Here is a 13,477-nt window from a genome sequence, read left to right as displayed (position 1 = left end):
CTATAAAACTCCGTGCTCTTCAGGTGTAGAGAGGCCAATGGGAGACTCTTCAGTCAGTGATCTGCTGCAGGGTTTAACCCCCTCCTGCCCTCTGAGCTAATAGGACCCAGTGTGGATGATGGGGGTCCTGGCCCTTTAACCCCCTTAAATTCTACAGGCAGTCTCAAACTTGTCCCCCCCCCCCCAATGGTTTCTTTGCAGTCAGAGGAAAAGATCGCTATGTCCTGAAGAGCTGGATAAGAGGGCGACAAGACCCACGTGAAGGCGTTATAACGGTTCAAGAAACGCACAGCTTCTGATAAACTAAACAAACATCTCAAAGTAAGCGCTCCGCCGCAGTGCATCGCCGCTCCCACAGCGAGGACACGTGAAAAGTAGAAAAAGCTGAAATCCAGCTTCTGAGATCGACCCCTGTGGGGGGGCACTGGTCAAACAGCTGCCGCGTTTCACACCTGGACGCCGCAGAGCCGGAACGAATGACATAATCCGTGCGAAAACAAAAGACCAATGACCGAACGTCACCGGCAATGGCGTAAAACAAAACAAAGTGCTAACACAAAAAGAATAAAAGTAAAATAGATCAGCCGTTGGAGAAGGCGGTGTCCGTGGCCTTCTCGTTTCCCACAGGCCAGTGACGCCACGTTCATCGGTCACATGACCTAAGCACAGCCCCGCCCATTAGAAGTGAATAGACTGAGCGCGATACCAAGCACCGCCACCGTACAATGGACGGCGCTGCGCTGCCTTCTCAAACATCTGAAGGGCGGGGGTCCCGGGTGTCGGACCCCCACCGAACAGATACTGATGACCTGTGCTGAGGTTGTCAGTATAACAATGGCGGAAAACCCTTTTACTATAAACAAGTTCTATTTCTATTTTTACTCTGTTTGTGTTACTACCTTGTTTTGTTTCAGGTCATTTCCGGTCATTGGTCTTTTGTTTTCGCGCAGATTATGTCATTCGCTGATCTCAGGATCTCCCGCGGTCGGGATGCCTCCATGTACATAACATTTTGGGGGCATCGGATGACGTTTAACCCCTTCCCACCCGGCGGCCGGTTCTGTCACTGATGTAATATGACTTCACAGGGATTGTATCCTATCGGTCATCAATATAAAAGTCCTAGAAGAGGATGGAAGAGACAAAGAACCCAACAATATACAAACCTATTCCCTGCACAGTAATGCGTGCGCCGCGTCATGAGATGACTCCTTTAACCCATTCATGACATTGGGCGTTCATGGACAACCAGTGCTGGATCTTTAGAGATGAGGCTGCCTGTTGTTTTACACAGCAGACACTCAGAGGCAATGTGTGTGTGATTGGCGATAACACCGATCATGGGCTTTTAACCCCCTCAGATGCTGTAATCAATTGTAACCAGGCCACCTGAGAGGTTACTTTCTGGCAGTGCTGCGCTCCTGGGGCTGAAATGGCTCCCCCACACCAGGATTGAAGGAGCAGTCTGTTTGCTGTGGTGGCCTCGAGCCTGAAGACCCTATGGCAAAGGTCCTATCAGGCTGAGCCTGTGGCAGGACTGGACAGAGGAACTGACCGATTCTACCATAGACTGCATCTGTCAGCAGTTCTGTCCCTATGACACTGGCTGACCTGTTACATGTGCGCTCGGCAGTTGGCGTGTGTGTTGGTCCCATGTTTGTGTGTGTCCACATGGCTGAGAGAAAGGAAGGTTTAATATATGCAGATGAGCTTCTAGGAGCAACAGGGGCGTTACCATTACACCTACAGGCTCTGCACTTCATCAGTGAACAGCCCTGAGGCCCACTGGTCCCTCGTCCAGCGTAGATGCTCCCTGGCCCATACAAGACGATGACGCCTGTGCCTGGTGGTGCGGTCAGGTACCTTGCAGGTCCTCTAGAACGCAGACCACGCTGATGGTCCAATAGTCTGACGTGACACTTGGGTGCCTGGAGTGGTGTCTCATTCATCATCCGGTTCTGCAGGGCATTGTTCACAATGAAGCGGTCAGCAGCGTGGGATGTGGCCACGGGATGTCCACTTCTCTGCCTTTCTGTGACTCTTCCAGTCTCTCTGATACAACCTGCTGATGACTCTGTGACGCTCTAAGCTCAGTGGCCGCTTCCATCTGAGAACATCCTGCTTGAAGCCTCGCAATGGCGAGGTCCTGTTCATCAATTAGGTGTTGTCTTAGTCTCATGATGTCAAAATGTGAGCAGCATGATGAGGAGGACGGTTTAATACCAATTCTAATAGAACCAGGACATTTATTGGGTGATTCATGGATTAAACATCTGATGTGAATTTTGCCGTTAAGCTCTTTGTTAGAGAACAGCAAGTTGTGCAAAAAGTCCTGAAACACTGAACAGTTGGACATTCAGAAGGTTAGAGAAGGTCACATTACGTTCTCCTGTAAAGGTTAGAGGGCATTTTAGGTTCATCCTGAAATTTCACCCACAAGCCAAATATCCTGAACTTTTTGTGAGTAGCGTATGAACATGGGACCAACACAGAAGCCTTCAGCTGCCAAGAGCACGGGTCAGCCGGTGTCATAGGGACAAAACTGCTGACAGATGCCCTTCAAATCACTGAAGTCTACCGCATTAGCAATCAGATGATCGGTAAAAATATATATATATACAAATTCTAATTACCCCTCTTTCCCAGTAAAAAAATAAATAAATCTGCTTCGGCGTGTCCCATGGCCCCTGTACTATTAAAATATAAACGTATTTATCCCGTACAGCGAACGCTGTAGCTAAACAAAAATCTAAATGGGCAGAGTTACCATTTTTGGGTTGATTTACCGCCCAAAAAACTAATAAAAAATTATCAGAAAGTCGTGCACACCCAAGATGGTATCAGTAATGACTACAGATTGTTTCTAAAGTAAGGCCTCACAGAGCGCCACAGCCATGAATACGGAAAGTTCTGATGGTCAGAATACGGCGGTGCTACCAGATGCACAGCTTAAGGGCTCATGCACACAACCGCGCCGTTTAAACCGGATGGCGCCCGCGTGCCTTCTGCAATTTGCGGCCCACTATAGAAATGCCTATTTTGCAGGGCCAGGGAACGGAGCAACGGATGCGGAAAGTACACAGAGTGCGGTCCGCATCTTTTGCGTACCCATTGAAACGAATGGTTCCGTATACGGAACGCAAAAAACTTTGTGTGAGCGAGCCCTAAAACAAAAGAAAAACTAATGCGGTATCACCGTAAGCGTACTGACCCGGAGAATGAAGGGAACAGGTCAGTTTTATCCTAGTACTCGAGATGGAGGAGAAAGGATAACCTGAAGACCCCCGACTCTCGCACCTCGCACCAGGTCCGCTCGTCTGATGGAACCGCACCCATTAATGCCCAAAGGCCTCCTGCTGCATGGCTAATTGTATTGACGATGTATTTTGGGGTTAAAATAAATCCTGTTCATCACAAGTAAAATTCCAAGTTTTGCTTGTCTTTAGGAGTCCTCTGAGTGCGGTTCCGTTAGACGAGCGGACCTGGCGCGAGGTGTGGGAGTCGGGGGTCTCAATGTGACCCTTTATTGCCCGTTTCGAGTACTGTCAGTAGCCAGTAGGATCGCACAGCCTCCGTTTTTGTACTGAGCGTCTCTACACGCTTTTATTGTTATTGTCTTACAATTCGGACCAAATGCGTCTCCGGTATTATTGTTAGAGAGCTGCTGTTTTTTGGGAGAAAACGGCGTCAAAAATCCAGTTTGTAAAGATCCCTCTCCGGTGGGTATTCCTCTTGATTTACGATTCTGCTACTATTTGATATAATTATGATCCACAACCTTTTAATATACATCTGATTTCCTACACGTATGTGTGTGTGTGTGCGCCGATTCATTTAGTATACCGCCACTTTTGAGAATATTCGTGGAGCTATAATTTGCGCCAATCCGGATAACACCTTTTTTTTTACCTTGGAAAAAATAAAAGTTATGGCTGCAGAAGCAGGGAGTAAAAAACTGAAAAGCACTGCAGCATGAAGGGGTTAATATATATGTGGCCACAACACGGTGCACACACAGTAACAAACCCGCATTGCATGGAGGTGTACGTCATGTGGCGCCCGACGGAACATACATGGAGCGTAGCGAGTAAACATCCGGAAGAAACACTGGACATGGGAAGCATCTGTGGAGAAACATCGGCTCCGTATCCTGCACCAACAGAAAAGTAAGCCAAGCCCGATAATGCGCATAAAGCGAGTACTAGTGAGCATCGGGAGCGGGAAAGAAGCGCAGGAATTGCTTCCGATACTCGCCCTCCCTGGTCTTTTTTTACAGCGTCTGGACGTAGTGACAGTGCAGCGCGGACCGGAGATGAAGAGGAGCCGCGGCGCAGGAGAGGTGAGGAGAGGTCTGCTAGGGGTTAATAAAGGACTGATCTGAGGTCTGCTAGGGGTTAATAAAGGACTGATCTGAGGTCTGTTAGGGGTTAATAAAGGTCTGATCTGAGGTCTGATAGGGGTTAATAAAGGACTGATCTGAGGTCTGCTAGGGGTTAATAAAGGACTGATCTGAGGTCTGTTAGGGGTTAATAAAGGACTGATCTGAGGTCTGATAGGGGTTAATAAAGGACTGATCTGAGGTCTGCTAGGGGTTAATAAAGGACTGATCTGAGGTCTGCTAGGGGTTAATAAAGTCAGTGGGGGGGGGGTGGAAATGTGCATTTGGCCCTAGTATATTATAAATGTAAATTATAAATTCACTACCAACTAAGGGCTTTATTAATTTATAATATACTGGGGCCAAATGCACATTTCCACCACCTCAGTGACCACCAACTAATATAATATATATTATGAGATATAAAATATCGGTATAAATTATCGGCCTGAAAGTTCACAGAGTATCGGTATCGGCTCGAAAAAATCGGTTGAATCCCTATGTACAAGTGCGCATGAACCCTGGGGATCCAGTGGACTCATGTCCTTCCCTGGGGATCCAGTGGACTCATGTCCTTCCCTGGGGATCCAGTCTTTTGCTGATCCGCTCAGTCCCATGCAGTTGGCTGTGTGGACACTAGAGGTCGCCCTTGTCCCTCTGTGCAGACTGCTTCCAGCAAGGAGGAGATGACAGCTGAAGCCGCTGCTGATTTAGAGGGGGTGTCCACCTCTGGCTGTGAATGGCGGTGATGATGCTGCCGTGCAGCCAATGGCAGGCCTTATAGTATAGGATCATAGGCCGGGCTTTCTGCGTGGGGCTGTGTGTCACGGCTCGTGCCAGTCATGACAGGACTCTCCACATCTCATTACATAGATGTGTGCAGAGCCCAGGGGGGGCCACAGCGCGACTGCAGCTCGTGGACCCCACAATGTTACATCAGGCTGTGAGAAAGCTGGGTGACAACCAATATGGCTGCCATCCTGTAATATCCCACGAGGTTGGTCGCTGTATCACCGCACAGCCAGGTAGATGGCATATCAGGACTGTGGGAAAGCTGGGTGATCGCCCCCTCGGCTGAACCCTGCAGATTTAAGGGCGTCCCCCTCATGCATCCACCTCCAGTCATGTGCGGGAATGACGAGAGGCCGCATTCACTATACTTTAGGTGGCGCTGCTGCTCTAGATTAGCCCGGACTCTGGTCCGGTTTCCGTGCTCTGTCAGGTCACTTGTCCCCAGAATTGTGAGGTGACGGAGATGCGACGTCGTCCGGTAGACAGACGACGTCGCATTGGGATAAATGTCAGCATTACAGGGAGACTGTGTGCAGACCGACATAAGATGTCATGCTGCCTGCAGTGTAAAGCATGGGGGCTGACGTCTATAAGTGCAGTAACATTACCAGCCGCCGACCTTTCTCATAGACTTTCTGTATCGCTTCTTCACCACTTTCAGATCTCTGTACTCACACCCCCATCATGTAGAGCTGGACTGGACGGACTACTATCCCCATCAACCTTACTCTGCTGCTGTACAGTTAGCAGGTCACATGACTCCTCACCCCAGAAACAGGTCCGATCTAGAGAGACAAATGTTCCCAAAATGAGCATCTGTGACCCAGAAAAAACGTCGCCTACAAACCGCCAAAAAAGATCCAACGCAACCTATAAAAAAATGGACGGGATCTTCATGTGTAAGTGATCTGTTATCCAGTGACCTCATAACTAGTGATCATGATCTAGTGATCTCACATCTGGTGATCTTCCGTCTGGTGATCTCACATCTGGTGATCTTCTGTCTGGTGATCTCACATCTGGTGATCTGTCCGGTGATCTCACATCTGGTGATCTGTCTGGTGATCTTCTGTCCGGTGATCTCACATCTGGTGATCTGTCCGGTGATCTCACATCTGGTGATCTTCTATCCAGTGATCTTACATCTGGTGATCTGTCCGGTGATCTCACATCTGGTGATCTGTCTGGTGATCTCACATCTGGTGATCTTCTGTCTGGTGATCTCACATCTGGTGATCTTCTGTCCGGTGGTCTCACATCTGGTGATCTTCTGTCCTGTGATCTCACATCTGGTGATCTTCTGTCTGGTGATCTGTCCGGTGATCTCACATCTGGTGACCTTCTATCCGGTGATCTCACATCTGGTGACCTTCTATCCAGTGATCTTACATCTGGTGATCTTCTGTCCGGTGATCTCACATCTGGTGATCTTCTGTCCAGTGATCTCACATCTGGTGATCTCGCATCTGGTGATCTTCTGTCCGGTGATCTCACATCTGGTGATCTTCTGTCCGGTGATCTCACATCTGGTGATCTGTCCGGTGATCTCACATCTGGTGATCTTCTGTCCGTGATCTCACATCTGGTGATCTTCTGTCCGGTGATCTCACATCTGGTGATCTTCTGTCCGGTGATCTCACATCTGGTGATCTTCTGTCCGGTGATCTCACATCTGGTGATCTTCTGGCCGGTGATCTCACTATTATCTATCACCAGTGATCTAGTAGTGACGTCATGTCCAGTGACCTCATGATTTCTGACCTCTATATCTGCAGGCAGGAGGCTCCAGACCTCAGCACGTGATTGCAGGCTGGGCTCCTCCACACACAGGGGCCCCCCAGTATATATCTATCTGTCTCCACAGCCTGGATAGGATATACATAGCTCCCAGCGATCTATTCCTGGCCATATACTTTGCAGATGCTGGGCTGGGAAAGACTACAACTCCCGTGATCCCCCGGGGCCCCTGCACTCGGCGCCTGCGCACTGCCTCCCCGCTCTGTCTCTTTCTCCCGCATCCTCGTCTGCAGCAGCATCAGCACCAGAGCAGCCGCCGCCGCCGCCGCGTCCTCCCCGCCGAGCCTCCTCCGCCGCCCCCCGCTGCCGGTGCTCCGTGCTGCTGACTGCCCCTGTGGCCGCCGGTGCCCGGGCTCCTGTGCGTGTCTCCCGCAGCCGTCCCCGGCATCAGCCCCCCCGGACTCTGCAGCAGTGAGGGGGGAGTAGTCACCAGGAGGAGGGAGGACTCGTCACCATCGTCAGTCCCCGCAGGAAGGAACAAGCATGAAGGACCGGACCCAGGAGCTGAGGAGTGTAAGCTGCACCCCGTGTGTGCCCCCGGGACCCCGATCCTGCGGTGCCCCCTGGCAGTGGGGGTGGGGGGCATCATGGAGGAGGAGGGGGAGGGCTGTGTGTGAGAGGGAGGGGGTGAGGAGGGTGCATTGCGGGTCTGTGTCTTACTGATTTATGAGCCGAGCCTCTCCGTGCAGGATCCTCAGTGCCCACCGCCCGCTGTGTGTGACCACCGCCAGCTCACGGCGGACCGCCGCCTGACAGGTGTGTGTGACTGCCGCCAGCTCACGGCTGACCGCCGCCTGACAGGTGTGTGTGTGTGACTGCCGCCAGCTCACGGCTGACCGCCGCCTGACAGGTGTGTGTGTGTGACCGCCGCCAGCTCACGGCTGACCGCCGCCTGACAGGTGTGTGTGTGTGTGACCGCCGCCTGACAGGTGTGTGTGTGTGTGTGACCGCCGCCAGCTCACGGCTGACCGCCGCCTGACAGGTGTGTGTGTGTGTGACCACCGCCAGCTCACGGCTGACCGCCGCCTGACAGGTGTGTGTGTGTGACTGCCGCCAGCTCACGGCTGACTGCCGCCTGACAGGTGTGTGTGTGTGACTGCCGCCTGACGTGTGTGTGACCACCGCCAGCTCACGGCTGACCGCCGCCTGACAGGTGTGTGTGTGTGACCGCCGCCAGCTCACGGCTGACCGCCGCCTGACAGGTGTGTGTGTGTGTGTGACCACCGCCAGCTCACGGCTGACCGCCGCCTGACAGGTGTGTGTGTGTGACTGCCGCCAGCTCACGGCTGACCGCCGCCTGACAGGTGTGTGTGTGACTGCCGCCTGACATGTGTGTGACCGCCGCCTGACAGGTGTGTGTGTGTGTGACCGCCGCCAGCTCACGGCTGACCGCCGCCTGACAGGTGTGTGTGTGACTGCCGCCTGACGTGTGTGTGTGACCACCGCCAGCTCACGGCTGACCGCCGCCTGACAGGTGTGTGTGTGTGACCGCCACCAGCTCATGGCTGACCGCCGCCTGACATGTGTGTGACCACCGCCAGCTCACGGCTGACTGCCGCCTGACATGTGTGTGACCACCGCCAGCTCACGGCTGACCGCCGCCTGACAGGTGTGTGTGTGACCACCACCAGCTCACGGCGGACCGCCGCCTGACAGGTGTGTGTGTGACTGCCGCCTGACATGTGTGACTGCCGCCTGACATGTGTGACCGCCGCCTGACAGGTGTGTGTGTGACTGCCGCCTGACATGTGTGTGACCACCGCCAGCTCACGGCTGACCGCCGCCTGACAGGTGTGTGTGTGTGACTGCCGCCTGACATGTATGTGACCAGCGCCAGCTCACGGCTGACCGCCGCCTGACAGGTGTGTGTGTGTGTGACTGCCGCCTGACAGATGTGTGTGTGACTGCCGCCTGACATGTGTGTGACCACCGCCAGCTCACGGCTGACCGCCGCCTGACAGGTGTGTGTGTGACTGCCGCCAGCTCACGGCTGACCGCCGCCTGACAGGTGTGTGTGACTGCCGCCTGACATGTGTGTGACCACCGCCTGACAAGTGTGTGTGTGACTGCCGCCTGACAGGTGTGTATGAGAACCACCTGACAGGTGTGTGTGACCATCGCCAGCTCACGGCTGACTGCCGCCTGACAGGTGTGTGTGTGACTGCCGCCTGACAGGTGTGTGTGTGACTGCCGCCTGACAGGTGTGTGTGTGACTGCCGCCTGACAGGTGTGTGACCACCGCCTGACAGGTGTGTGTGTGTGACCACCGCCAGCTCACGGCTGACCACCACCTGACAGGTGTGTGTGTGACTTCCGCCTGACGTGTGTGTGTGTATGACCGCTGCCTGACAGGTGTGTGTGTGACTGCCGCCTGACGTGTGTGTGTATGACCGCAGCCTGACAGGTGTGTGTGTGTATGACCGCAGCCTGACAGGTGTGTGTGTATGAACGCCGCCTGACAAGTGTGTGTATGACTGCCGCCTGACAGGTGTGTGTGTGACCACCACCTGACAGGTGTGTGTGTGACTGCTGCCTGACAGGTGTGTGTGTGACTGCCGCCTGACGTGTGTGTGACCGCCGCCTGACAGGTGTGTGTGTGTGTGTGACCGCCGCCTGACAGGTGTGTGTGTGTGTGACTGCCGCCTGACAGGTGTGTGTGTGTGTGACTGCCGCCTGACAGGTGTGTGTGTGACCGCCGCCTGACAGGTGTGCGTGTGTGACTGCCACCTGACGTGTATATGTGACCACCGCCTGACAGGTGTGTGTGAGGGGCTGCCGTCTGACAGATGTGGGTGTGTGTGACCACGGCCAGCTCACGGCTGACTTCCGCCTGACAGGTATTTGTGTAACCGCCACTTGACAGATGTGTGCGTGTGTGTGACTGCCGCCTGACAGGTGTGTGTGTGACCACTACCTGACAGGCATGTGTGTGACCGCCGCTTGACAGGTGTGTGTGTGACGCCGCCTGACAGGTGTGTGTGTGACCGCTGCCTGACAGGTGTGTGTGTGACCGCTGCCTGACAGGAGTGTGTGTGACCGCTGCCTGACAGGTGTGTGTGTGACCGCTGCCTGACAGGTATGTGTGTGACCGCTGCCTGACAGGTATGTGTGTGACCGCCGCCTGACAGGAGTGTGTGTGACCGCCGCCTGACAGGTGTGTGTGTGACTGCATCCTGACAGGTGTGTGTGACCACCGCCAGCTGTGTGTGGCTGCCGTCTGACAGATGTGGGTGGGTGTGACCTCCGCCAGCTCACGGCTGACCGCCGCCTGACAGGTGTGTAACTGTGTGCACCTGGCCATTGTGTGTATGTGACCAGTTTATGTTTGATGAGACCTTTGTGCTTGAATGGCAGGAGTGTGTACACGATTGTCGCCAGCCGTTCAGTGTGTCTAATCAGATTGTGTGGTTAATGTCTGTTGTTTGGCCTGAGAGGGGAACAGTGTGTAATGGTGTGTGCTGTACGTAACCAGTGACCAGGCTGTAATGTGACAAGTGGATGTGTGTGATTCATAATTGTGAGCAGTACATGTAATAATTGGCCGTTGTGCTGTGTGTCGCCATATTGTGCTGTGTGTTAGTGTGTCATTGTGTGGTCAGCTTTGTGTGCAGTGTACATTAGGCGGGGTTAGTTGTGGCTTCATTCATTGCCTCTCCTCATTCATCGCTCTGGCTCATTCATGTGTGCCCGTGTGTGTGCCAGGCCGGCAGCTGCAGAGCACATGTTCCAGAGGGAGATTGATGACTAGTGTGTGTGATCAGCATGCAGGCCATGTGTGTATGCAGTGTGCTCCGTACATGCGTGTATGCAGTGTGCTCCGTACATGCGTGCATGCAGTGTGCTCCGTACATGCGTGTATGCAGTGTGCTCCGTACATGCGTGTATGCAGTGTGCTCCGTACATGCGTGCATGCAGTGTGCTCCGTACATGCGTGCATGCAGTGTGCTCCGTACATATGTGTATGTAGTGTGCTCCGTACATATGTGTGTATGCAGTGTGCTCCGTACATGCGTGTATGCAGTGTGCCCCGTACATGTGTGTATGCAGTGTGCTCCGTACATGTGTGTATGCAGTGTGCTCCGTACATGTGTGAATGCAGTGTGCTCCGTACATGCGTGTATGCTGTGTGCTCCGTACATGCGTGTATGCTGTGTGCTCCGTACATGTGTGTATGCAGTGTGCTCCGTACATGTGTGTATGCAGTGTGCTCCGTACATGTGTGTATGCAGTGTGCTCCGTACATGCGTGTATGCAGTGTGCTCCGTACATGTGTGTATGCTGTGTGCTCCGTACATGCGTGTATGCTGTGTGCTCCGTACATGTGTGTATGCAGTGTGCTCCGTACATGCGTGTATGCAGTGTGCTCCGTACATGCGTGTATGCAGTGTGCTCCGTACATATGTGTGTATGCAGTGTTCTCCGTACATGTGTGTATGCAGTGTGCTCTGTACATATGTGTATGTAGTGTGCTCCGTACATGTGTGTATGTAGTGTGCTCCGTACATGTGTGTATGCAGTGTGCTCCGTACATGCGTGTATGCAGTGTGCTCTGTACATATGTGTATGTAGTGTGCTCTGTACATGTGTGTATGTAGTGTGCTCTGTACATATGTGTATGCAGTGTGCTCCGTACATGCGTGTATGTAGTGTGCTCTGTACATGTGTGTATGCAGTGTGCTCTGTACATATGTGTATGCAGTGTGCTCCGTACATGTGTGTATGTAGTGTGCTCCGTACATGCGTGTATGTAGTGTGCTCCGTACATGCGTGTATGCAGTGTGCTCCGTACATGTGTGTATGTAGTGTGCTCCGTACATGTGTGTATGCAGTGTTCTCCGTACATGTGTGTATGCAGTGTTCTCCGTACATGTGTGTATGCAGTGTGCTCTGTACATATGTGTATGTAGTGTGCTCCGTACATGCGTGTATGCAGTGTGCTCCGTACATGTGTGTATGTAGTGTGCTCCGTACATGTGTGTATGCAGTGTGCTCTGTACATATGTGTATGCAGTGTGCTCTGTACATATGTGTATGCAGTGTGCTCCGTACATGCGTGTATGCAGTGTGCTCCGTACATGCGTGTATGCAGTGTGCTCCGTACATATGTGTGTATGCAGTGTTCTCCGTACATGTGTGTATGCAGTGTTCTCCGTACATGTGTGTATGCAGTGTGCTCCGTACATGTGTGTATGCAGTGTGCTCCGTACATGCGTGTATGCAGTGTGCTCCGTACATGCGTGTATGTAGTGTGCTCTGTACATGTGTGTATGCAGTGTTCTCCGTACATGTGTGTATGCAGTGTGCTCCGTACATGTGTGTATGCAGTGTGCCCCGTACATATGTGTGTATGCAGTGTTCTCCGTACATGTGTGTATGCAGTGTGCCCCGTACATGTGTGTATGCAGTGTGCTCCGTACATGCGTGTATGCAGTGTGCTCCGTACATGCGTGTATGTAGTGTGCTCTGTACATGTGTGTATGCAGTGTGCTCCGTACATGTGTGTATGCAGTGTGCTCCGTACATGTGTGTATGCAGTGTGCCCCGTACATATGTGTGTATGCAGTGTTCTCCGTACATGTGTGTATGCAGTGTGCTCTGTACATATGTGTATGTAGTGTGCTCCGTACATGTGTGAATGCAGTGTGCTCCGTACATGCGTGTATGTTGTGTGCTCCGTACATGTGTTTATGCAGTGTGCTCTGTACATATGTGTATGTAGTGTGCCCGATGCGGAACCAAACCATGGTCGTGGCGTGTAGCGGAGACATTGCTCAGATTCCATCACTCAGTGTGACAGATTGAGGTTGGACAATCTGATCTCACAGATAGCAGAGATAGTGAATGGTACTTGTGCAGAGCAGTGAGATATCCTGCTTATTCCTACATCATAATACGTTATCATGTGTCACATGTGTATCCGGGATACAATAATACACGTGTGTGGGAGAATCATAGAAAGAACAGGGAGATCTGTCTCTATACATGAGATCCGGTTGTATGATTGGATTTGGGTCTCTGTAGATCTGTCTCTATACATGAGATCCGGTTGTATGATTGGATTTGGTTCTCCATAGATCTGTCTCTATACATGAGATCCGGTTGTATGATTGGATTTGGTTCTGTATAGATCTGTCTCTATACATGAGATCCGGTTGTATGATTGGATTTGGTTCTGTATAGATCTGTCTCTATACATGAGATCCGGTTGTAAGATTGGATTTGGTTCTGTATAGATCTGTCTCTATACATGAGATCCGGTTGTATGATTGGATTTGCTTCTCTGTAGATCTGTCTCTATACATGAGATCCGGTTGTAAGATTGGATTTGGTTCTCTGTAGATCTGTCTCTATACATGAGATCCGGTTGTATGATTGGATTTGGTTCTCTGTAGATCTGTCTCTATACATGAGATCCGGTTGTATGATTGGATTTGGTTCTGTATAGATCTGTCTCTATACATGAGATCCGGTTGTATGATTGGACTTGGTTCTGTATAGATCTGTCTCTAT

General features: G+C 52.0%; 1 protein-coding gene across 2 annotated transcripts in view; it reads left to right on the top strand.

The window, feature by feature from the left end:
- Window positions 1–7,210: 7,210 nt before the first annotated feature.
- STX1B (syntaxin 1B) overlaps window positions 7,211–13,477 on the top strand; it is a 41,969-nt gene continuing 35,702 nt past the window's right edge. For both annotated transcript variants that reach the window (XM_044303720.1, XM_044303718.1), the window contains exon 1: window positions 7,211–7,480. In XM_044303720.1, coding sequence (XP_044159655.1) covers window positions 7,451–7,480 — 30 coding nt within the window. In that variant the 5' untranslated portion in view covers window positions 7,211–7,450. The remainder of the gene's footprint in view (window positions 7,481–13,477) is intronic.

Source organism: Bufo gargarizans, chromosome 8 (assembly GCF_014858855.1).
Source record: "Bufo gargarizans isolate SCDJY-AF-19 chromosome 8, ASM1485885v1, whole genome shotgun sequence".
In the NCBI taxonomy this organism is placed as follows: Eukaryota; Metazoa; Chordata; class Amphibia; order Anura; family Bufonidae; genus Bufo; species Bufo gargarizans.
The sequence above is the reverse complement of the archived record's forward strand: the minus strand, read 5'-3'. Positions and strand labels throughout refer to the sequence as shown.